We start from the raw sequence: 26,525 nt of genomic DNA, 5'->3' as shown, positions 1-26,525 counted from the left end.
CCAGAGGAACCTCAACAGTCTGGAGAAATGGGCCGACACGAACCTCATGAAGTTCGACAAGGGGAAGTGCAAAGTCCTGCACCTGGGGAGGAACAACCCCATGCACCAGTATATGCTGGGGGCCGCCCAGCTGGAAAGCAGCTTGGCAGAAAAGGACCTGGGAGTCCTGGAGGACACCAGGTTGAACCAATGTGCCCTGGCAGCAAAGGCAGCTGATGGTATCCTGGGCTGCATTAGACAAAGCATTGCGAGCAGGCCAAGGGAGGTGACTTTTATTCAGTGCTGGTGAGGCCACACCTGGAGTCCTGTGCCCAGTTCTGGGCTCTGCAGTACAAGGGACACATGGACATACTGGAGAGAGTCCAGCAAAGGGCCACTAACCTAATGAAGGGATGCAAGCACCTCTCCTATGAGGACAGGCTGAGAGAGCTGGGACTGCTCGGCCTGGAGAAGAGAAGGCTCCAGAGAGATATTATCAGTGTGTACAAATACCTGAAGGGAGGGTGCAAAGAGGTCAGAGCCAGGCTCTTTTCAGTGGTGCCCAGTGACAGGACCAGAGGCAATGGGCACACACTGAAATGCAGGAGGTTCCCTCTGAACGTGAGGAAACGCTTTTTTACTGCGAGGGTGACCAAGCACTGGCACAGGTTGCCCAGGGAGGTTGTGGAGTCTCCATCCTTGGAGATATTTAAAAGCTGCCTGGACATGGTCCTCGGCAACCGTCTTAAGGTGGCCCTGCTTGAGCAAGGGGGTTGGACCAGATGACCTCCAGGGGTTCCTTCCAACCTCAACCATTCTGTGATTCTGTGACACATTGGAGTGTCCTGGGAACCCAGCTGGAAGCGCTGGCACTAACACCTTTGTGAGTCCAGGGCACCTGGGATGAGATCCTTACCCACATCTGCTCCTGCTGTGCCCTGCGTGCCCAAAGCACTGAAGCATACCTGGCCATGCGTCTTGCAGTAAAACATTTTCATCAACCATTTTATTCTCCACCAGTTGACTTTGTCTTTTCAAACAAGAATCCAGGGGTGAGAACATCTAAGTAAGTGGGAAATTGCTTGGGAAAGCATTTGCCTTGGCAAAGGGAGGCTGCCCAAGCAGTGGCATGGCAGCCCTGTCTTGCCGTGGAGTGAAGTTCAGTGCTGCTGCCGAAGGCAAATCCTGAGTGGGACAAGCTGCCATATGAGAGCCAGCCCCTGAGATCTCCTCTCTTGTGTCAGGCAGAGACCATACCTGGGCAATGAGGAAAGAAGTTAATTCACCTGAAATGTCTTGGCCAGTGGAGTGTTGGCTCCAAGAGCCCAGCTTCCTCCAGCCCTTCCTCATCCCCATCCAAGAAAAACTCATCTAGTTGTGTCCAGCTCTAAGAGCCTTTTCACAGCCACCAAAGGTTTTAAAAAAAGGCTTTCTTTGTGTGCTTGGCATTTTCTAATAATTTTGAAAAGTATTTGTCAGCTGTTTGTTTCTGATACAGCAGGAGAGCTATGCACTAAACACTCCATAGCTTGGTGAGTATGACCAACTAACCAAGAGCAGAAGAGGTCTTCCCAGATGCACCGGAAACCAGAGAGACCCGTTCCCCTCCCACCACACAGTCTTTGCCCTGATGATGGTCTCCAGCGCAGCCCGTGTTCCCCCACCAGCCTGTCTGCAGTCGGCACCTGAGCTACAGCAGAAACCAAAAGCCACATGCATATAATGCTCTGTGTGTGTATATATATATGTATATATATGATGATGGCAGCTGTGGGACTGGCTGCAGTTTGGTGGTGCTGGTAGCCCCTATGGACAAGCTCACAGCTCCAGGTGCCATCCCTGCCACCACAATTCCTCAGTCCAGCAGGTTTTGGGGAGTTTCTTGGGGACTTTGCCTGGACAAGCAGTTTGGAGTGAGCCAGGACCAGCTCCCGTGGGTCTCTTCAAAGTAATCACCTTTCCTGGGCACTGCCTGCGATAGTGGTTTAATTGTGTTCTATAGGAAGTCATTTTACTGAGTGGCTTTTAAAATGCAAAGGCTTTAGCAGCTGGGTGGTTGGAAGTGCTCTGAGGCCGTGGAGGAGCGAGGAGAAGCATGTTGGCTGATGGGAACCGCTGCACCCACAGCGTGCTCAAAGGCCAGGCCGTTTCTGGCATGGCTGAGCGAGCGTTTAGCAAGGTGACTGACAAGGTCTTTAAGAAAAACTGACCCTCTCCTAGGAGAGGGGAGCAAAACACCCCTCCTTTAGCTCATGACCGAATCTTTAGGGGACTCAATGGGGCAGCAAAGCTGTGTTGTTCAGCACCTTTCCAAGCTCTCAGCTCGATTCATGCTGCCAAAACCAGTGATTGACTCCAGAGAGTGCTCTTTCCCAGACGGGGCCAGACCCAGGACTCACATGCTGGTGAGCTGCAGGGTCTCAGGTTCCTTCTTCCCCGAAGTGGTGGGAGGGACAGTCCCAGGCTGCCAGGGTGCAACATGGGCTCGAGTGCCCGGTGGTGGCCATCACCTGAAGCCAGGCTCTTGCACTGGGAGCCTGTCCACACCCCTGTCTTAGGACAGAAGCCTTGGGTTTTGCACAGCAAGATGCACAGGCCAGCAAAGGTGGTAACTGGAGGATTTTAGCATTCCGATGCAAATAAACACCTCCTTACAGTTCTGCCTTTTTTACTCCTTAATGCTAAATCATGTTATGGCCCTAATGGGAGGGTGAGGGGAACGTATGTCACAGGGACTCTGGCACGCTGGAAGCTCGTGTAATAAAGCCTGTTTGAAGGCGCACTGAGCATGCAGGGTACCTGGGCGACGGAACTGATGCTCCACCCAGGCTCCAGCCTGTTTCAAGCCCATATTAATGTGCAGTTCCACAAATAAGTCTGGGGTTTTTTTTAATCTCAAGAGGAAATCAATATTGGTTTCAGTTACCTTCCAGAGGGATTTAAACTACTTTTAGCACCCTGGTGCTAATTCCAACTCCAAATTTGGGTGAGGAATTGGTTAGATGGTCGCATCCAGAGGGTAGTGGTCAACGGCTCAATGTCCAGATGGAGGTTGGTGACGAGTGGCATCCCGCAGGGGTCCGTATTCAGACCAGTACTGTTTAATATCTTCATCAATGACAGACAGTGGGATCGAGCACACCCTCAGCAAGTTTGCAGATGACACCAAGCTGAGTGGTGCGGTCGACACACCAGAGGGACGAGATGCCATCCAGAGGGACCTGGACAAGCTCTAGAAGTGCACTTGTGTGAACCTCATGAGGTTTAGCAAGGCCAAGTGCAAGGTCCTGCACCTGGGTCGGGGCAACCCCCAGTATCACTACAGGCTCAGGGATGAAGGGATTGAGAGCAGCCCTGCCGAGAAGGACTTGGGGGTACTGGTGGATGAAAAGCTGGACATGAGCCAGCAATGTGCGCTCGCAGCCCAGAAGGCCAGTTGTGTCCTGGGCTGCATCAAAAGAAGCATGGCCAGCAGGTCGAGGGAGGGGATTCTGCCCCTCTACTCTGCTTTGGGGAGACCCCACCTGGAGTATTGCATCCAGCTCTGGAGCCTTCAGCATAAGAAAGACACGGACCTGTTGGAGCGGGTCCAGAGGAGGGCCATGAAAATGATCAGGGGGATGGAACACCTCTCCTGTGAAGAAAGGCTGAGAGAGTTGGGGTTGTTCAGCCTAGAGGAGAGAAGGCTCCGGGGAGACCTTATTGCAGCCTTTCAGTACTTCAAGGGGGCTTATAAAAGAGATGGGGGCAAGCTTTTTAGCAGGGCCTGTTGCGACAGGACAAGGGGGAATGGTTTGAAACTAAAGGGGGGTAGATTTAGACTAGATAGAAGGAAGAAATTTTTTACGCTGAGGGTGGTGAAGCACTGGCACAGGTTGCCCAGAGAGGTGGTGGATGCCCCATCCCTGGAGACATTCAAGGTCAGGTTGGACGGGGCTCTGAGCAAGCTGATCTAGTCGAAGACGTCCCTGCCCATGGCAGCGGGGTTGGACTAGATGACCTTTAGAAGTTCCTTCCAACCCAAACTATTCTATGATTCTATGAAATTGAAACCAGGTAAAAATTTGAGGAGCTTAAGGAGCACAGGAGCGCAAGCCAGCCCCCTCCAGAGCCCGGCTGAGGCTGGCAGGAGCCCCTGCTGCAACAGGCTCTGCTGCTGTCCCACGAGCCGTGTCTCAGAGCAACTAACCACAGCTACCACCCTACCAACCCATGGTCCCTCCCCACAGCCTGCCCCCCTGATGGTGTGCTAGTCATTCAGGGATAAAAAAATGCCCTAAACCTGGAGAGGGATTTATCTATGGCAGGAAAAACTTCCATCAGCCAGCTAAGCTGGCCTTTCCAGCTGCAGAGGACCAGGGCTCTCAGCCTTGTGCTGTCCCTCCTTTGCTTTTATAAACCACTCTGCGTTATCTCGCCCTGTGCCCTGCTGCTGGCTTCAGCCACTGGATGAGAAAATGTATTAGCAGTGGAGAGCCCAGCCGGCTGCAACGTGCCGGCACAGCACCCATGCTTGGCTTAAGCCCTTGCTAAGCCCTCCAAATTGGCTTGCCTGGCTGCTGCCCCTTTTTCCGTGGCGGTGAGCGGGCCAGGGGCTGTGAGGACAGCAGGCAAAGGCTTCTCCGAGGTTTGCTCACCAGACCATGGGGCTACATGAGTCTTTAAGGCTCTGGTGTGAAGGGAGTAACAGCACATGGCACATCGTAGCTAGCTGCAGCAGAATATTTATTAGTAGGAAAGAACATTTAGGGGATTTCAGTAGGAGAATTTGTTTGAACCGTCGGTATCCACCATACATTGGTTTTCATCAAGATTGTTCAAGGTTACATATTTATATAAGAAAACAAAATAATTCATATTTAGGTGCAATCAGTAATTCCAGTATGAAAAAGCACCATGTCACAAAACAGTTTACAATACAAAAGTCTTCAAAATCTAACATTTAAAAACAATATTTGTTCAACAGTAATAACAATACAGTAAAAAAATTCTTATTTCCCTTCAAACAATACTGCTTATATATTTTGGCACTGAAAAAAAAACTATCACAAACGCGCCTTTTTAACCACACAATGCTGTTTTGTGTCTATATAACAAGGAAAAACATGCTTTTAAAGTCAGTCATTTTGCCAGGTGCAGTTTGAACTACTTTCTCCATTAAAAAGAAAAAAACTAAAAGAAAAAAACCTCCTAAGCTGCAGCATGTCTTGTCTTTTGGCCCAGGACACAATCTGGAGAAGCATCTCTCAGACTCAATCCGTTGAGTAAGTCAGCCCTGCCTGAAAGGCTGGATCCGAGCCCCTCTTCCCTCTCCAAACCTGACAAGAAATGTAGACCTAAGCCCCCCAAATGGTCCCGTCTTTTAGGGACTGACCCCAAGTTCTCGCTATATTAAGCACTCCAATAAGATTCTGACCCCGAACTTGCTGCTCAGGCTCTTCTTTTCCTTAATTGCTTAATTCCTCAAAGTTTTAGTTAATTTTAAAATCACTTGCACAAATGCTCTTAAAATGTGAACCCATTGTTTTTGTACTGGTATAGCCAGCAGTCCCAAGGAAAACCGAGCGTGCGCATGGGTGAGCTAAGGGATAAGGAAGCCTGATGCTGGGGCCAGCGGGGTGCTGCAAGCGGGACCCCCTGGCTGGGTCTCCTCCTGGGGCCGGGACTGGCACGTAGCAGGAGAGCGGGAAGTTTGAGTCTGAGAGAAGGAAAGACAGAAAACTAGACTTTTCAGGAAGAATTAAGTTTCTGCTCAAAACTGACCCCTATTAAAACGAGAACGCAGGTACTATGCTCCGGGTGAATCACCGGTGCCTGTGCGCAGCTATGATGGCCCTTGAAAAAGGCTGATTCTAGTGAACATGCAGTCCTTGGTGCTATCTCTAAAAGCTGAACAATAACAAAAAAATAATCATTTAAAATAGTTTTTACATCTTACATCAAAGATGCCACTATGAAAACACAATAGTATCACACATTAGTACAGTCTTAAAAATGCAAACCAACGCTGGTAAGACTCCCATACATTCTGCATATCATATGTACAGAAGAGAACAGCTTCTCGAGAGGAGAGGACAGTCGTAGAGAGATAATCTGTTGTTTTTCTGAGTACATTGCATAATACAAATACATTATCAGCATAAGAAAACTTTACTCCAACACTAAGAGTTCAAGAAAGGTCCTAACTGGAAGTTAATAGCAGGGGGAGCGGTGCGCGTGCTGGGGGGCACAAAACACATACACAACCCTCCGCCAAATTCTCCGTCTCCTCCGATGGCCCTATCATCTACTTCCATTTTACTGGGTAGGTTTAATGCGTTGCTCTGTGGGTACACGCTCCCAAAGCATGCAACAGCACAGGGACAAATCCTGAGAGCTGCCCTCAGTCTTCCTGAAGGCAGCTCGCCTCTAGGTGTCCTTTCCATGGGCTTTGCCTGGCGGAGAACTGGCTGGAGACTCAGAATATCACCAGATGAGCTTACAACAGCGTTGGGGGGAAAAATTAACACATCACGATAGCTATAGGCAACTACACGCAGGACACTAGCTATTCTAGACAGCCATAAGAAAATTATGTGGACCAAATTAATTTAATTCATAGTTGTCCCTCCTTTCTGAGTTGTAAAAGTCTTCCTTAGGATATGTAGGTTTGCTTACAAAGCATTCATCTAGAGAGGTATCTAAATTTGCCAAGACACAGGATATGCTGAACTCCATGCTGCTGTAGTTAGTCTGCCCGTGGTAGCTTATTTAAAGTTAGATTTGATATCTGTACTCTACGCTGCAATGTAGAAACAGCCTGAGGGAACAGAGATGAGAAAGCTCTCCCTATGGAATGGTCATGGACTTAAATGGGAACTGGGCACTTGGATCCATTCAGCTTTTGGCCATGGTTTATCTCAATTTATTAGTCTCTACAGCATCAAAAATATCTGCCCAAATCTACACAAACAAACATATAACTATTTACTTTTGCATCCCTCATGTCATTCACTCGGCAATATCTAAAAATCGAAAGGTATCAAGTACTTCTGTCAGAAGAGGCCAATATTGGTCACCTCAGGTTCAAGAGCGAAATAGAACTGAACATACAAATATTAACTACAAGATTGCTCAGACGGAATTGAAGTGGACAAGTGGATGAGATAAGCATATTGAAATGCAGCTCAATCTGTCTCCTTGCAGCAAATGTGCAGACAAAAATAATCCCTAATGTAATTAAGCACTTCATTTTACTAGGCACAGTGAGCCCACCTCGCTAGTAATTACTCAGGCAGCTCTGCTCTTGGGATCATGGGGACTTTTGATAGCATATGAGCTAAGCAACTGGCAGGGCTGAATCTAAGAGGATCCAAAATAAATAAATAAATCACAAACACAACTAAAACATGAATAAGGAAATTAAACACAAAATACCAAAGAAACATGATCTTGTAGAGCATTCATATGACTAACATGGAGCACAATGTCTTTAGTAAGCTTCCTTAGATCCTTATCGGATTGAAACTCTGGTTTTGTTTTCTCTTTTTCTCCCAGATACTAATAAAAACTATTTGGTTGCCCTGGAAATGGGAATAAGCTAATGACAGGAAATAAAAGGGTGGTGGTGGCAAGGAACTGCGAGTTCTCCCCCAAACAACCGCATAGGACCCATTAATCTCCCCTCTGAGTGCAGCCAATTAACAGCACAAATGAAGCTTAGAACTTAAGAGGATTTTCTCAGGTGGGTTTACTAAACACCATCATCCTGTTTGGTGGGGGAACGTGAAGCCAACCCTGAATACCGCTGAAACCCCTGTCCCCAGGGAGGAAAAAAACAGAGGTCACACCCTCAACACGTGTTTTTGACAGATGGTAGGAAGAGTTTCCGCCTGACATTACAGCGTCAAAATTATCTCTTGGTCCACAGCATCTGGGCGCTCCAGGCAGCATTGGGGCACCACACGCTGAATGGTGATGCATAGGACAATACTGCTCCTGCCTGCAAGAAATCAGCTCTCAGAATAAACCATGGAAGCGGAGAGTAAACACCGTTCAGGTTCAGTCTGCAGTGCAACAACAAGCACATACACGATAATGAAAACCACATTGTTCCAGAGGTTCAGTGTGTTCTTGAAATGTTTAATACTGCCATTACTTAATAATAGGAAATAAATAGTGTGGTTGGCAAGGTACACACAGGGGGGCCAAAGGCTGGGAACCAAATCAGAAGCTGTTCCATCTAAGTGCATCAAGCCTGGCGCCTCCAGATGTCAAGGGCTGCTGTTTGTTATTCATTCACACAGGGGGTAGGGATGGCAACCGGGAGGTGGGCGCAAAGCCTCGGAGAGCCAGACACCCTGAGCACCTGCCCTGGGAAGGTGAGAACATCTTTGGTATAAGGTCAGGGCAAGAGGGGGAGATCTAAGACATGTCTCAGCTGCATAGTAAGTGAACACTATGGAGAGGGTGGCCATCGTGTGCTTCGAGATCTGGGAAGCACTCAGCGGGCTGAATAAGCTCAGATGACCATCTCTGTGGCAGGACCCAGAGTCCCCAGCCTCAGCACATGGTTATGTGGGGACGAAGCACCCAGGAGGTCCCATGGACTGGGCTGGTGCAGAGGAGCTATTCTGTGCTGACTATTGCTAAGGGGGTTTCACCTTGCGAATTCAGACCCTGATCTAAAGACAGTGATGTCTCTTACAGTTTTTCATTTCTCCAGCCTTTTCACATTGTTCACTACAAGCCAAGCTCTTTTTTGCCTTGTTTATTGTGCATTAATCAGCATTTTACACATGATAGCTTAATCCCAACTATACACATTAAAATAACACTTACGACCTGTGGGACCAATGAGGAAATCAAATCTGTACATTGCAAGAAGCTGCTCACATCTGGCCTTTCCAGCTGTTACTTGGTAAGATATGGAGAGTATATCTGAAAAGCTTTCTATCTTATCCTGTGAAAATCCTCACCCCTGAAACAACTTCTCAGTATGGATGATTTGGAAGCAACAGCAGCAAAAGCCAGGCTGGAATAAGGGGTGCTGCTGAGACACCCATGGTAGCCAGGGATGGTTTCTGCAAGGGAAGAGGAGATTGACTTTGCATCTGACCGATTGTTCTACTGCTCTGAATGCCAGAGGCACCTAACGGCTTCTGCAGCCCCTCAGCAATGGTCCTGATTTCTAGTGTCACTGCTTTCCATGCCAATTTACAAACCCTGCTGCTTTTTCCGTCCATGTGCTTAAAACACAGCTGTTCTTCTCACCTTCACCAGCCTGCAAAATGGCACCTGGGCTTTGAGAATCAAACAGAGCTTTCCCTTCTTGTCTACCAGGAAGAAAGTTCTTGCAGGCAACGTTTTGCCCTCAGTTACACTTAGGAAATGCCTTATGCTCCTCCTGGGAGCTGTTTGTTCGACTCCTAACTGGGGCACAGCGAACAGTTCTGTTGCTTATATGTAAGAAAGAGCAGAGTTATTCTACTCCTGCAGCTGCGTGTTCATGCTGAAGGTATTTAAAAGTGTATTTTGTCAGTGCCTCTGACTGAATACATAGCAGACAGAGCTGCTCAGCTAGAAGGTGCCATTTCTGGTCTAGCCCTATCTCAGAGCACATCACACCACGAGTCTGACATATCACTGCTTTGTATCTTATCTGCCTACTGCACAGTCAATGGAAAACTCTGCATGCAGCTCTGAGCGGTGCTCAGCTGTCTGACGCTTGCCAAGTTTCTCTGCATTTCTAAGCACAAGTTCTGCCCGCAATACCAAGGAAACCGACTTCCCCCACTTTAAGACTTCTACGTGAGATCCCACCCAGTGAGACATAGAGCAAAGAATGCATCCAAACGCTTGTGCAAAGGGCAGGTGAAATATTCTTCTCCACTGGTCTTGCGCCAGTTACCTGACACCTAACTCCTGAGCCCAAGGACTGCCTTGCCAGGAAACTGAGGGAGCACCGTAAGAAAGACAAGAGGAGGTGCCGGCGTAGCGGGTGTTCAGGAGGTCTTGTCCAGCCCTCCCCTCTGCTTGTTTCACCTGGTGCTTGTACGCTAGGCTTCAAAAGGAAACTCTTTTGAAGGATGCCTCCTTTACCCTGACTGTGCTATATTGCTATCATATTGCATCTTCACCAGTGTTGCTAAAAAAAAGAAGAGTTTTAAAAGAAGGGAGACAGCTGAGCTCAAGGCGTTCGTTCTGAGGCAGGAGATTCCCTCCTCACCGCCATGTGTCCCCAGGGACCTGCCAGTTGTCACCGTGTTCCCTGGTTCACATGTACTGAGAGATGTACAGCCACGGCCATGTTCTCATCTCAGCTTAGTCTGTGGATTAGGGCTCAACATCAAGTTACCACAGTTTGCCAAGTTTCCATGAGTCAGCTGAGCTGAGGTTTCTGCCCATGTGTGCACTTCCAGCCCCCAGCAAATGCAAGGTAATGCGACTTAGCCTGGTCTGCAGTGAAAGAAAATTAAGCTATTGCACGCTTGCCATCAGTGAAGAGACCACACGCTGAAAAGTCCTGGGGCTCAGCCCTCAGGGGCAGTTATTAAACCATGGGGACTTGGTCATGTGTGACTACTTCTTGTGCTGGTGTGCAATACTTCTGCACATAGACCTCGTCCAGCTACAGAAGTTACATGCTTCTGGCTTACTGTTTTAATCAGCAGTGTCCAGAAAATGTGGAGGTCATGCTTTATACCAGAGAACAACAAAGGACAAAATGCCCCAACAATAAGATAAAAATCCTACAAGCTCCTAAGAACAGCAAGAGGAACAGCACAGCTCCGTGTACCTCAGGAACATCCACTGCTGTGAACTCACAGGGCTTCAAATAGTGTTGAAATATTGATCTTTCTTCAGTCCCTCTCAAACCGTAAGTGCTCACAAAAACACATGCATGCTGGTTATACAAGGGCTGTGTTCCCTTTTCCCTTCCCAAAGCACCCTAAACCAAAGACAGGCTGCTGCAGATCGCACAAGCCATAGTCTTCACTTCACATCTTCTGGCCCAGAGTTTGGCAAGCTGACTGGGAATGCCGGATAAAAGGGACTGGCATTTTCCATGGATTCAGTCTACGTGCCGGATGTACTCATTAATTCATTTGGACAGCACGTGAGTGAAGGTTACCTCTTTCACATGCAACTAATACTGGAGAATGCATCTACAAAATTGAGAGCTGATGTGAAATAGTATGTGCTGTCTACCATCCTTCCTGTATGGAAATACTGCTAATTGATCGCTTGAAAGTGTCTGACTTGCTGTGCCATTTTGTACAGGATAGGTCATTTTGTCTTCAAAAGGTTTATGAAGGCAGTTATGATTGCAAAGGCGAATGGCAGCAAAGCAGAAAATTCCAATCTGAGGCGCAACACACCACTGCTGTCCTGCTGATCTGAGGTCTGCAGATGCTCCTATCACAACTCCAGCTATGGATCACTTTTAAAGTACATGCAGAGGCAGAGAAAGAAAGGGATAGTTAATAATTTAAAACAATACCAATCATCAGTGGTAGTCAGGTAAAAGAATAACCTTAGTTCACTCTGTAAATGTTTATACAATAGTCTTATCTCCAGCTACATCCTCTGCAGCTGTAGGCTAATTCTTATTCTTCCAGATTTTGTGAACTGTGGGAAGAATTACATCTCCGCTGGCCTGGGGTCATATTGCAGGTTGTGTTTTCAAACACATGTTGTACAATATTAACACATGAAGCAAGCCTGGCCCCAAAGCCACAAAACTACTGAGCAAAAACAAACTGAGACATTAGGTTCTGGGCCAGAAATATCTTATAAAACTAAAAAGATGGAATGCAGTCGCTTAAATAAAAGGCAATGTTTTAAAAGTTTCAGTCACATCCAACTGCTTTCACAACATTAAGAAGAAGATGGAACTGTAGAAGGTATCCAAGTCCACCTTCAGTAAGTGCCAGATCCTGTAGGTCTGGGCTGCTTTGGATCTGGGTGCCTGCACTGAGCCGGTAGGTTCGTTCGGCAGGGTTCCTCTAGCATCACCTAGTCCTGCCCGCACAGTGGTGGTGATGGAGCACCCCGGGAGCGGCTGGGGCAGTGGGACTGGTCGTTCCCATCTGACAGAGGGGGTGTTGATCATTGCATGTCCACTGACCTTCCTGCAGCAATCCCCAGCAGTCTGGCCAGGCTTGTCCTGCTGAAGAACAACCCTCAAAGCACTCAAGAGGGAACATGGCTTTCAATATACATGAGGTGATGGATACGGGAGAGATGGCCAGAACCTCCTCAGGCAAAGCAGAAAATTACCTTGAAGAAGGTAGGCACAGGCTCTCCTTTGAAGGGTTAGATTTGCACACAGGATGTCTAATGAAGATTAGGGAGAAAGAGATAGGGAACATTTCCATCAACCGGAAGAATTGGTGCAAAATTTGCCAGTGATGCTTGTAACAGCTAAAAGCACTAGGTATTGAAATCTGTTTGTGTCTGTGGTTGGGCCTCTTTTGCTTTCTCATTTTCCCACACACATCTCTGCTTGGTATTTTGATTAATATAATGGGAATATATCATCAACTGGATTTCTGTGATAATTTGAGACAAAGGTGTGTGCCTGAAGACATTTATTGAGTGTAATTAGCCACTCATAATAATTTTAGCACAACTGATTAGCAATGTTATTTTCAATTTATTTTTATTTTATTTTAATATGCTCTGCACTTCACACCTGGCAAAGCAAATGGTATGGAAAAATTAAGTCTAGGATTTTTTCTCTCAGTTCTTGTACATGCTAGCTACTGTTCAACAAAAAATTATTCATACTCGGCTACTTATTCATGACTTCTAATTAGTACTTGGCTAATCATCATCTGCAAAGCAGACTTATTTTACTTAGTTTATTTTAAATTAAGGCTACTGGGGATTAGCATCTACAAGGTCACTTGACAAAACGCCAACCTTGCCTGTCAGACAAAGGTTACTCTAACGAGCTCACGAATTCCCAACGCTGTGCACTGCCTACATGGGTACCTCTCCAACAGGATCACAGAGCAGACTTTAGCTAATGACAGATTAATGCCAATTTAGTCAGCATAATGCCTCCTGTTGCTAAAGCTTTTCCGTTGCAGCAGTGCTTGTAAAGTCCCTAAGAAATCCCACGTATGTGTACTAGTTTTGCATACAGCAACTTTGACCAAAGGATAAAGTTTTGCAGCAGCAAATTTCAGAACTCCTGCATCTAGGCGAAAAGATAAACATTCAACATTTCTCTCAAGAGCTGATCTTTTTTTTTTGTTTTAATTTTTATATATATAAATATACCATAAAGCGTACCATTTCCTTGTTTCAGTACAGATTTTTTGAACTTTACTAAAACAAATGAAATAGAAATGCTACAATTTTACGTTTAAACCAAGTTTTGATGACAGCCTTCCCCTAAGGGCAGGTCCAGAAACTCCATTAGCTACGTGGAGAGAGACAAAAACACCCCCAAAACTTCATACTATGCAAGAACATTCAGAACAGCAGATGTGCCTCAGCTGGAGCTGCATGTCCATGAGTTCCTCACGTGAATGCCCACTCTCCTTAGTAGAAACTGCTTTATTACTAACCTGAAAATTTCACATTCAACATGTATCATCTCCCTTAAATTCATTGTCAAGACCCAGTTTTCCATATCTGTGTCTGCCTTTGCTGATCCCAAACGGCAAGAGGTATCATCAGTTGTGGATTTGGGGATCAGGATTGCAAATTGCTGAATTTTCAGACAAAGCCATGTGAAATCAACCACTGTAAACCTAGGAAAAACTGCCCATCTTTGTTTTTTCCCCATCTCCTTCACAACCTGGAAAATGTTCACAGCATTGAAACAATGAGGTGCAGGAGCAGGTGCACTTTCGTACTTCTTCCCGATCCTGTCTTTGACCTTAACTGGTGCCTCCTGGACAGGAGAGGAGGTTCCAGGTGAATCCTACCCCATCCATCACAACCCCTTTGGTTCAATCTCTACTACACTTTCAGGTCCTGCGGGTGAATACTCAGCCACTAAAGCAGCAATCTAAAAATCTGTCAGTGTGTCTTGCTGCCAAGGGTTTTGTTGTTGGTTTCCTCCTCAACGCGTGCTTTCCAAAACAAACACGTTAAAACAAAAAACAAAATGAAATCTTTAAAACAATGATAACACCACAATATCTGTTTAAAACAGTACTGCCCGTGCTCTGGACAAATTGTTAAGAGCAATTCAGCATTCTTATGATTAATCCACAACAAAAGAAGCTATAAGATGCCACAAAAGAAGGCATAATTGGCCATACAGAGGCAACACTACCATGAATGTTGTTTGGCAAGGAAAAAAAAAGCAGATACATAATTCATCCAAAGAACGGGTTCAGAACTGCCCGGCGCTGCTGGGATCACACTGCAGGAGACGGACTATGGATGGATCACTCTTGGCGCCTCGGATGAACTCTTCCAGAGAGAGCTTTCCTAGAAAAGAAACACGTTTGCTTAGCGCACATGGTTGGTTGCAGCACACCTGCCAAACCTCTGGACAAGCACAGTGGAAGGAAGCTGTGGGACCACAAGGAAAATCCCTGGGAAAGCAACCCGGTAAGGCAAAGCCCTGCCTGCCTGCACCTTGCTGGCAGGCAGGGTGTCGCCCTGTGTGGGCAGGACACCCCAGCCACCCAGCACGAGGGCAGAGGTGGCCACCCCGGCATCTGGAGGGTGCCTACCATCACGGTTGGTGTCCATCTGGCGGAAGATCTTCTCTGTCCTCTTCTCTGGTGTTGACTCGTCTTCTGGCATCTTCATTACGGAAGAAACCATCTTATAGATTGCCTGTGTGACATGACAGGAGCAAAGAGCTGGTAAGAAACACATTATATTAATGCAGGGGTATGATTATCTCCTGGTGACAGAAATAGGCAGAAAATGTCCCGGGAACATCAGCTGGGACCTGCTCTCTGGATGCTAAAGGGAGTTGGGTGGCACCAGTACATGCAGCTGCCCTCTTCAGTGGGATGCTCATTTATGAAATACTGTGTTTCCTTATTTAGTCATGGTTGAACACAATCTGGGTTTGGACCGAGGTTACATTTTTCTTTATCAAAACAGTCTTTGGATGAATTTATCTCTTGTACAGCACACTAGGCACTGGCAGCTCCCAGTGCCTGGGGAAACAGTGAGACCACTGAGGTCTTGTCCCACACTGTGGTGTGTCTCTGTGCTTCGGCCACCCAGGCTCCGTCCTCACCACCCCCATCCCCTCACCCTGCGCCTTTGCTTCCCCCATCTCCTTTCTCTCCCCCCTTGGTCAGCATCCTGCCCGTGGGGAGGGCAGTGACTCACTCCCTGCGTTTGCCGTGTCTCACGGATAATGAAGACTTGACCAGCAAGGAGGTGGCCTTTTCCTTGGAGACTGGTGTGCGTATACAGCTAAAAAACCCCATTCACAATTCGTTCCACAGAGAGCAGATGTTCTGGTCCCACACGGCACTGGTGCCACCCATAGCTATTCTCTGCACAGACAAATCCATTAGTCACGTATGGTATTAGCTGCCCCTAAAAGAGAGGTAATGTTAATTTTAAAACAAGGATGAATAGTTGTCTCTGAACTGGTTATCCAAACGTTGCCTGCAAATGGAGCATGTGATACCAGTAAGCAAGTGTTTTACGTGTCAGATACCTTATGGTGCCACACAGCTGGGAGAACAGCAGCAGCCAGATGGCTGCAGGGTGGTGGCCTCAGGGGAGCCTCCCGGCCATTTGGAGAGGCAGCACATCCCAGCCCAAGGCAGTGTTGCCCTGGTCTGACCAGCTCCTTCTGCTTCCCATTGCAGCTCGTTGGCCTCTGGCTGATGGGTGCTGCACCAGGCAGTCACTTTGCCCTCCAGCCCTGGTCTGTAGATGTGGATCGCTTTCTTCCACAGATTCAAATTCTTGTTTCACCCCCAACACAGCGTCTGCAGCAGTCAGTTGATAACTTAGTGCAGACGTGATTGCTTTAGCTATTTGTTCTCCACTTTCTCCTGCTCTGGGATGAGGGGTCCTTGGCGCAAGCCCAAGATCACTCACTGGATCTCCCCTCTCCCCTTTTCCTATTCATGAAGGCACTCTGCCTAGCACACTCCCATCATCTGGCCCAGGGTCCCCAAAGGATGGCTCCAGGAACGTGACAGCACAGATTCACCAGCTGGAGGATGCCGCTAAGCAGCACAGACATTTTACACTCAGACTAAGGATCACACGCTTCCTCGGCCATCTTGCTGACTTCTCCTCTGTCAGCAGCTCACCTTTCACATCTCCTGGACTTTAAATAATAACTTAAAGAGTTACACCCTGAGAAAGGCATTTTTCTGTTTAATTAATTATCCATCGCTTATGCTCTGTGCAGTCAAACATCTGCTCCCTCAGTTATGTCACTAACACCGTGGCCGCGGATTTCCTGGTCTGCCCTCTGGTAAGTCTGTAACGCTGGCTATGGACCCGAGCAGGGGAACAGAGGGGAACATTTAAGCATGAACAGCTGCTGGCTGATTGGAAAAGTGGTGGGCACCCTTTTCATCATCATCATCGTCATCATGATTTGCACTGCAGGAATGCCCAAAGGCTCCCAAGAGAATTTGGGTGCCAGAGTATTGGGCAGAGCCTCAGCACAGGCAGGGATGCTGTCCACATAACCGTGATCATCTGATAACCAGGAGAACAGAAGAAGGGATGAACATGCAAACACATGAACATAGGAATGAGGGAGCTGGGGGAAGGAGGGAATAGGGGAAGAAAAAAAGGAGAGGGTGGACAGTAAGAATTTACGCTTTCCTCATTCTCATCAGCATGCAAGGCTCGCAGGGGTCAGAGCAGAGATGAGGCTTATAAATCTGCCAATGTTTAAGCATCTTAAGCTGTCTGGCTTTTGTCTGGGGTAGGAAGAGAGGTGGAGGGGTCATTCCCTCACTCTGGGTGAGAGCATGGCAAAGCAGAGAATCTGTATTGAAAGTGTGGGAGGAATGCCCCGGACCGGGAGTGCAGGCGTGTTTACTCTGATCGAAGTAACCATAGTAAGAATATGCAGATTTTTGGGACAAAAAAAAAAGGCACTTCAAGATGACTTCATCCTACAGGGTCCTTTTCACAGAGGCGTGTGAAGGGAATAACAGATGAGATATTCTAGGAAAGCCAGATGGGAATAACATAGTAAGCGTTCCTTTCATGCTGAAAATGGTTACTCTGGACAAATTCTTATGTCCTTACTCAGAAGTTCAGTGGGAAGTTTTCCCAAAGTAAAAGCCAGCTAAAGCTGATTAAGAATCTTGAGACTTGCCCCATATTAATTCAGTGCAGCTACACAGAGCTCTTTATTGCGTGTTTGAAAGAGCGAGCTTTCAAAGGAAGCTGGTTTAATGCGATAATTATTTGGAGCTGGGCTGTACTAACCCTGGGCTGTAATCTGGGACCAAAAGGCTGCAGGGGCTCCACTCCACATGGAGTACGACTCCGCAGCCTCACAACACTTGGGCTGAAAGCAGGTGAAGGTTTGGAGGTGGTTATCTATCAGCAGCCACCTGAGTCAGGGCAGCCTTTGCAGGTGGACTTCTATCAGGAGGGCTCCTTACAGCTCCCTGGTGCCCCTGAATGCCACCAGGAAATTGTGCCTCCAGAGCCCTGTGTGCATCACTGGAGCGAGCACGGGCTCCAGCTTCATCTGAACTGGCTGTTTCCCTGCAGAGCTCTCCCCTTTGATTTTCCACCTGCGTGTGGATGAGCGGCAATGGGTGATTTAGGTCAAATCTCACCCCTTTGCCCATTCGCACAGGTTTTGCTCCTGGGTGCTGGCTGCCACTGCTGCACTCGGGCCAGAAACCTTGGTGGGGGCTGCATGTTCCTGCTATATTTGACAAAGTGTCAAAGAGCTCCTTACAGTGATGGCAGCAATGACAGCACAAATTTTGAGGCAATCCTTTTTACTCTGTTGAAATAAATTTTGACAGCTAAAAATCTCGTGAAGTGAATAATCGGCCTGAAAAAATTGCTTTCCTCTCAATCCCATGGGGATTTTTGACACTGTCTTTACTGAGAGCTATATCAGCTTCTGCTTCTTCTCATATCAGCTTCTGTTTCTTCCTGGCTTACAAATGAGCTAGCCCAGCAAGTGAAATGCAAGTGCTCTATTTGTACTAAACTGGAGGTGTTATTCTCATCTCGGCTCAGTATTCTTAAGATGCCTTATGACTCCACACGGTTAAAAAATGTACCCTTAGAACAAGGTTTCCATCTCTTATTTGAACTCTTATTTTAAGAGACTCTCACCAAATATGTCCCATTTCAGCAAGGGGAACAAACACAAATCTTCTAGCTGGTTCGCAGCTATTTTTGAGTGGACTGGGCTATTTAGATTATAGGTAAACATATGGGAGACATGAAAAGCATTTCTAGAGCAGGAGAATCTGAGAGGATCTGTGGTGAGGTCTGTCAAGAGGTCAGGCTATGAAGCATCTTCCCACAGTACTTTGCAGATGTGCTATGCCTGGTAGGTGTAGCAGTATCCTGTGGACCTTCTTTCATTAGGCTCTGCAATCGTCAGCTCACCACTAAAGTCCTTCAAGTTATGTGATCCTCCAAACTGTGCAGCCAGCTGCATGTGGATGGCTCATGTGTATCTCTAAGCAGGACTTTTTGGAGACTTGTCTAGGGGAAGCTCATGGGCAGGCATGGTGAGTCTGTGATAGACTATGCGTATGTGGTTCACAGCACTATGGTAAACGGAGCTTAAAGGAATGCAGGTGCTTTGTCCTCTAGCCCATCACTTTGCAGACAAAATGGGCTTCAAAAAGCTGTTATGGACCATTCATATTCATCTCCTTGGCAGCTGGCCAGTTACTAGGTAGGGCTCCTGTGAGACATGAGCCGTCTTAACCAGTAGCTCTGCTGTTTCAGTGCTGCTGCTGCTACCACTGTTACCACAAGCACCTTCTTGCAACGTTGAGCAAGAGTGCAATGCCTGCATTGCCTGCAGTGGTGTTAGATTAGGCCGGAGCATGAGAAAGGAATGCAAGTAACCATCAGCATAACAGTGAAAATCACTGCAGAGAGAGGACTTTCAAAGCACAAAGAAAAGCAGACTGAAAAAGAAGAAAAGCATGCCTTGCTCCTATGTTATTTAAGATACAGTAATCCCACAGTAATAGGGACAGTATTTTTCTGTGAAACTAAGACTTTTAGATGGATGGTGTTGCTTTTAGCGTTCATTTTGATGTGTTCTCATGCAAAAATCCCGATGAAAACATAATAAATCCTGCTATATCAATATGCAAATGTATGCTAGATAAGGGACTTGTAATAGGTTCCTCTGAGACATATATCAGAGATATAACAGAGTTCTGTTTTTCACTATCGGAAAGATTGTGGTGGCTGAGGGCCCCCAGGAAGACATTTGATACAGAATCCTGTCTTTCCATATTAAAAAATAATCATCTTTCGTAAATGAAAGCGATAGTTGTTAGCTGTTTTTTTGTAAGTCTAATCACCCTACATCAAAAGAACCTCTCAATAAAGCAGGAAAATGTGCTCATCTACTTCAGTTTCACATATCAGCTGAACACGCTTCCAGAGACTATGCAACAAATCCTACCCCCTTCGGGAGGAGCTACAGGTGACCAGTGCAATTCAGGGAGATCACTACGACCGTAAAAAACTCGGAGAACAGGGTGAGATCTACAAGCACATTGCCTCATGGGAAGCTGATCACAGAAAGGGCAGCTTTTCTGACAGTGAAACTACTGATGGTCCATGGTGCAGAACTGACTGTTGCTCAGGCTTATTAGGCTGTTTACTTCCATAATTGATTTTTGTGTGGTCCCTCAAAATGTGGGGTGAGAGTAAATGAGAGAAAGCATCGCTCAGTTGAGTTTCAGGTGTGATCTGAAAGGAGGAGAGAGCTATACCTCCCAAGTAGTGCAGTGGGAGGGCTGGAGTGCCAGGCTGAGGGCTGTACGCAGTCAAAGTGTTGCTCTGGGTTAGATGTACAAACTGACAAAATACCGCCGTACACTGATCCCTAAGCTGCAGATTCGTTTGCAATAGGATCATGGTTGTAAAGGACAATGCTACGATTTGGTACCAACATGACTGTGAAGAGGAGGCAGAGCATTTCAGCCTCTAATCATGCTGGTGAGCAGATCTGGGGTAACTGGAAAAAGCTGATGGTTTTGCTGGTCTTTGCTTGGCTCGCTACAGAGAATCCAGCCACTGATGTTTTCATTAAATTTGACATGAATACATTTGTGGCATTGTTGTCCACGTTTGTAAATCTTCTGGTCTGGGGGCTTTGTGCTGCCGTTCAGCACTGAGGCCTTCCCAGGCTACTCGACAGCAACAAGGGGTCCTGCGGTCCCTGGGGCGTCCCCTCCTCCTGAGGAGCGGACGCTTGCTCGGGTTTGGCTCCTTGTGTTTGCTTTGTACTCTGTTGGTTCTTTTGGGATTCTCTTTGTTTTCTCATGAGGAGAAATACAGCTAGGAAAACAATAATTGATAGCCTGTTTACCCTACCCGGGGGAGAGGAAGATCTGTAAGGAACAGAGTATCTTCTAATGCAAATACTCCATGGGATTTGTCATGGCACAGAGGCAGGGAGGTCTCTGCGTCTGAACGCAATCCTGCTCTTTAACTCAGACACAGGAACACAAAACACAATAAGTGAAAGACGACACAGCAACCCTACATTTGCAACTGAGCTTTGTATCTGGTCTTGCTGAAGCAGTGCAAGTGCTGGTGTTACTGTTGGGAGGACATGAGAAGAGCCCTGGCAGAAAGACAAGTGCACCACAAGTTAGGCTGACTGCATACACGCAGTTTGCCATCACAGCCTGCAATTTGTGTGCATTCCTTTCCCTTGATTTCCAGCACAAATATAAATCTGAATAATACAGTACATAGTTAGCATTTCAAAATTTCCAGGGAAAGAAAGGATCTTGATAACAGGCTTTTTTTTTTTTTAAACAAGTGCTGCATTATACAGGCTCAAGCTGTGTAAATATACCACCGTATCAAAAATGTTTTAAAGCTTTCAGTAGAGTGATGTGCCTCAAGGATAAAAACATGTTAGAGGAAGCCAAAGTGAGGTGGGACTCCTACAAACACCACAAGAAAATGCATTCAAAGAAGCTGTGTATGGAATCATCGTCTACCCAGATAAGGTTTATCTATACTGGCAACTTAATATGAAGACAACTAGTATGATACTAAGTACACAGACCTTGGTGGAATTAGGCAGACAGACATCTTTTAAAATATGTGAGCTGGTTCTCCATAACAACATGATTTCAAAATAGATTTGTTTCTTATTGTGGAGGGAGCCTGCCTTCCTTAAAAGTACACTATCTGGTTGATCTAAGATACCTACTTGGTCCAACTGTAATTAATTGTAATTAATTGACAGTGATTTCCCAGAGGACAGAATCACATTTATCAGAAGGTTAGTTGCTGTGCTCCTGCCCAACAGAACTCCCAAAGGAGAACTTCCCACGCAGCTTGTTGCTCAGGAAGAACTTGGAATGGATATCAAATGCTGTAGTTTGAATTGTGACATGACCTTTGCCAAATGAAATAACATTTTATGTTCAAGCAGTTATACAGAGAACCAAGAACATAAACCCCCAAATGCTGCCGGAGTTCTTAAATCATTGTCTCATCACAGCATTGCTTCATAATTTGCTTGGAAGGAGGGAGGCCAAGGGGTGCCTCTGAGCAGCACATACCTGCACGATTTCCAGCATCTCTGACTTACTGATGTAGCCATTCCCATCGAGGTCATACATGCTGAATGCCCACTTCAGCTTTTGCTCCAGTTTACCTCTCGATGTTACGCTCAAGGCTATGATGAATTCTCTGAAATCTATTGTTCCATCTCCATTGGCATCAAAAGTGCGGAATACATGTTCCGCAAACTTAGAAGCGTCCCCATAAGGGAAAAAGTTTCCATATATTTTTTTAAACTCCTCCATAGATAAATGTCCACTTGGACAGTCTCTCAAGAAGCCTTTGTACCACTCCTGGATCTCATGTTCTGTAAAGTCTGTACTTTCTAGCAAATCTTGCATGACTTCAGGGCGTAGTTTGCTGTTTTGCTTTCCCATATTGGTGTCAAAATATTAACTGCAGAGGAAAAACAAACACATATGAATTATTATTATTATTATTATTATTATTACTACTACTACTACTACTACTTAATAACTATTAGCTTGGAGGCTGTAGGAGAACAGTGTGCTGGATTCTGAGTTCTCTGATGATAGTTCACTCCTGGGAATCAATTGAAATTTTGGGCACTACTACAAGTATACTCTGAAAAAATTAGCAAGCCTAATCTACATGTTGATTACATTGTCTTTTCACAGTCTGGAGAACTGTAATTACATTGAATTTATTGCCATCCTACTTTGCCTTTGAAATCATGAGGTAAGCAATGGATGTTGCAAGGTATAGCTGACCAGTAGCTATGTGTTGCAGCGCACCCTCCATCCCAGTCACCCAATTGTCTCAAGAACCTGACCTGAATGAGATGATACACATTTTTTTGTACCTCTGGTGGAAACCAGGTCACTACAAAGGGTCTTGGGTTCACTTGGTCTTGCTCCAAAATGGGATCAAGGTGCATCTGCAGTGTACACTGAAACCAGGAGTTCCAAAGCCCTTCTAGATATATCTTTATAGCTAGAATCAAACAGAGCAACCCAGAAGTTGCCTCTCTTGTTTGGCATGGACCAATTCCCATTTTAGTTCAAAATGCAGATAAAATCTGAAAAGATTTTATCAATGGTGGATTCCCCCACCCCAAACTATTACTGTGTGTTTTAATTCTCCTTGTAGCCAGAAATTGGATCTATTACTAAGTAATAGTAATCTGGGTGGTCACAGCTCTTTGAAAAAAACCTCTTTTAAAAAAAAGGAGGGGAAAAAAAGAAGTACCCAGACAACAAAATTGGAAATTCATTTCCCTTAAATTAACCATTAAGAAATATTATTGGATACAGCTTCTGTTAAATCACTTTAATTATATTTTATTTGAGACAAGTTGCTACATATCACATTGTGCAGCAGATTTACTAATGACTGATGCCCTTTGGGTTTTAAGTTTTGGAGCCTGAGTGTGTTGGCTCCAAAAGGCAACATCATCAGTTTTACTGGAAGCTTAGCATTATACCTGAATTGTGGGAAGCTATTCTCTATTGACAGAAACCTGCCTGAGAATTTGTCACGTGAATGACAGTCACAACTAAAATCTGATGTATGGATAACTTAAGTAGAATTGCAAAAGAATTTATACAAGGCTCCCACACTGTTGTCAGAATGGAGTCCCTGGGCCACAGAGATGGATTTATGAATGATGTCTGGAATGGCTAATGAGCATTCAATAAAATGTCCTTTCTAGATCAAGGTAATACTTGGATACTCAGAATAATACAGTATCATTACATGTCAGAAGCAGCTATTGAGAAATGTACTACCATTTGAAGCTAATCTACAGTCTCTTCTATTTGGCGCTGGGAAGAAGAAATTGAGACTCCCCCGGGTCAATGCTAATTGTTTCCTGTGGTGAGAAGCTCCCCTTCTCCCCAGGGTGAATTTGAACTCCCCAAGGCAGCTAGAGGACTGACTCCTTAATCTCCTGTGTTCTTGGACCAGAATGACCAAAAAGCTTTATTTCTCAAGGGTAAAATGGTGGGATCCATCCTAGATTTACCCGTGTCTCCACAGGATTCACTGATGTCTGTCTGGTAACTAGATGTCTAGTCTAAATTTGTTGCCTACATAGTTGATGGAGAATAGGCTCCCCTGTTCACAGAGGGGAGGCTGAAAAGGGTGAGGAGTCCTGCCCAATGGGAGCCTTCTCCATCTCCTGACCATTTCAGGGGCCTGGGTGACTACCTTGATTTAAACGATGTCTTTTCCTCCAAAGCATGTCCAAAACACTTGGAAAGTGGAAGATGCCACCTCACAGGTATTTTTTTCTTTTGCCTTTCCTCCTTTCATCCTGATCAAAATATACTGTACAGTTTTTAAGTAATCCAAGCTCTTAATACCCTGAAAATAGCAAAAAAGTCCCTGTTTTATAGGCCCGGTCCAACAGCTGCTGAGGCAGCTGAAGGTTGCGTTGCCTTCAGTGGGTGTTGGACGGGGTCCATAATAAACAACCTGGGAATTAGCTGAGTGAATGGATTACATTAGGGCAGCCAGGCAGGTTTATGTCGGGCAAAACAACGTGAGCAGGGTCTGTCAGCAGGATGGAAAAGCAACTGGACAAGTGAAGTGGCCAGGCTTAGTTTAGAGCAGCACCAGTTTAATAAAAAACAAACCAGTAAAATCTCCAGAGTCAGTAGCAGCTACCCACACCCATGGTCGGCAGCTATTCCGCAGCCCCGGGGGCTGCACACTTTTCAGACCATTATAGCAGAAAGGGAAGATCTCTGACTAACATGCAAGCCATCTGTGGTGGGAGTGAGCTGGCCCTAGCGATATAATCTCTTACTGCTTTTTAATATCTCAAACATTTGAAAATGCAAAACTTGGCTTGCACACTTCCAGTCCAGAGTCTTTTGAAAAGATAAAATAGTGAGGTAACATGAAGGCAGTGGCCTTCAAGAGGTAGCCAATAAGAATGTGTTTCAGTCCAAAAAATGATGCCTTTAATAGCTGCACATGGCTGCAGGTGCAACATATTTTTACAAATAATAAAAAAATACAGAATAGCAGAACGCACTGCATTGCATTGGTAGGAGCAAAACATCACAATCAGAAAAAAATCTATGTTCTCCAGGCACAGAAGGAGAGCTAACCATATGTGACTTGCAGTAAGGGGTTGAAATTCACAGCCGCTGTGATGCCAGGCAATGCAGTCAAAACCGGTAGGATTATTTCTGAGTCCACTTGTGATGAATTTGTATCATGTTCTTTGCCCTCCAGATTGTTCCTTATTAATAGGTAGTGTTCTAGAAACCATAACGATGGGATTTATTGTGCCCATTCTATCAACAACAGATCAAAATGCTTTTGCAGTCCAAGTACAGAAAATCCTTGAAGACACTTGAAGATCCTTATAACCACTTCATACACTGCTGCCTGCCTCTTCAGGATAGATTAGATTATGGGCAGAGTACAGTGAGCTAAGAGAATGTCAGCTAACAATGACAGCAATAAATGCACAGAATGAAATAAAATTGGATGTGATTTTCAGCAGTTTTTTCACACTTTATGACCTCTGCAGATCTTTCAAATTTCTAATAAAAGATTAAATGTTAAAAATACAGCAAGTAAATAGTGAATGGCAATCACAGTGGCAAAGTAAAATATTGACAATACTGAGAAATGGATGTTGTAGGTATACAAAACAAAGACAAATTAAGTGTTTAATGATTATGTTTAATTGCATTTCTACAATTTCTTCCTCTGATACAATGGTGTTAGACATAATATATATGAATGACTTCCTATGAGGGACAACATGACATACAAAAATATTAAAGTCTTAATTCTGAAGGCAATATTGTTTGGTAAAAGAATGTGATGTGTTTATGGCTTGAAGGGTTGATACCATTTCAGCCAACAACTACAGAAGATCAGAAGGGAAAGCATCGCTGCTGTGTGGTTGCTATGAGAAGAATCTCTGTTCACTGATTATTGTAGGAAATGTCATAGGCGCTGCTCCATAACGTAAATACTTAGAGCTTATTCTAATCAGGTCTAGGTGTGGAGTTTTTAAGATGAGACTGAAGACAGAGCTTTTTGACAGACAACAGGCTGTGACAATTCAACATCTAAGAGAATAAATAAGTGAAGTAGTGACTGACACCACACCAACTGACTTTCCCTGCAGTGCAGTATATTGTGTGCAGACAGGACATCGATGCTGTTATATCCTTCTCCTCAAATAGGGAGAACTGACTGGACAGAAAGGCAATGAACACTTACTCTATCATGTGTCTCTTGTCAGCAGTTTGCTGCTGCTCACATACAGTTGTTACCTCGATCTGAAACCTCAGGGTAAGACAAACATACTGCCTGCTTAAGCAACAGCCTTGCAGGAGCTAGGAAGCTGCAGTAGCCAAGAGCATGCAGCTAACCCATTGCTGTGTGAATGCAATGCAAGCATCTAAACACATTTCCTTAAAAGAAATCAAATTTATTTTTTCTCTTGGGGGTTTGCTATAATAAGCAAGTGCTAGCAACACGTATCTAACAATGCTCTTGCTCTTCAAACTTGACAACCAACATATAAAGACAAACTTTTTTTTTTTTTTTGGTTGAGCTCAGTCCACCAAAGACAGCAAGACATCTTAGTTTTGATTTAGGCTTAAACCTGGAGGAAAGGCCACTGCTGAGAAAAAGTAAAATGAGAAAGGGGCACTTGTCCAGGGGGAAGTGTGGCTCTAAAAATGAAGAATTTAGAATACTGAGTACTTTGTAGCTAACAGCGTACAAAGCACCTGGAAGGTGTAAAGAATCAGTTTGGAGGCAAGTCCTGCCTGATATATTTTCAGTGGGGACAGCAAGACAAATCACACCACAGACTTGGCTACAGATACCAACTGTGTAAAAATGAAGGC

At 45.5% G+C, this 26,525-nt stretch overlaps 1 protein-coding gene across 1 annotated transcript in view; it reads right to left on the bottom strand.

Annotated features, from left to right (window-relative positions):
- Window positions 1-4,687: 4,687 nt before the first annotated feature.
- NCALD (neurocalcin delta) overlaps window positions 4,688-26,525 on the bottom strand; it is a 60,666-nt gene continuing 38,828 nt past the window's right edge. The window contains exons 2-4 of the mRNA XM_076329315.1: window positions 21,681-22,077; window positions 14,661-14,766; window positions 4,688-14,412 (exon numbers count right to left, since the gene is read on the bottom strand). Coding sequence (XP_076185430.1) covers window positions 14,315-14,412; window positions 14,661-14,766; window positions 21,681-22,058 — 582 coding nt within the window. The 5' untranslated portion in view covers window positions 22,059-22,077 and the 3' untranslated portion in view covers window positions 4,688-14,314. The remainder of the gene's footprint in view (window positions 14,413-14,660; window positions 14,767-21,680; window positions 22,078-26,525) is intronic.

This window comes from Aptenodytes patagonicus, chromosome 2 (genome assembly GCF_965638725.1).
Source record: "Aptenodytes patagonicus chromosome 2, bAptPat1.pri.cur, whole genome shotgun sequence".
NCBI classification, from domain to species: Eukaryota; Metazoa; Chordata; class Aves; order Sphenisciformes; family Spheniscidae; genus Aptenodytes; species Aptenodytes patagonicus.
The sequence above is the reverse complement of the archived record's forward strand: the minus strand, read 5'-3'. Positions and strand labels throughout refer to the sequence as shown.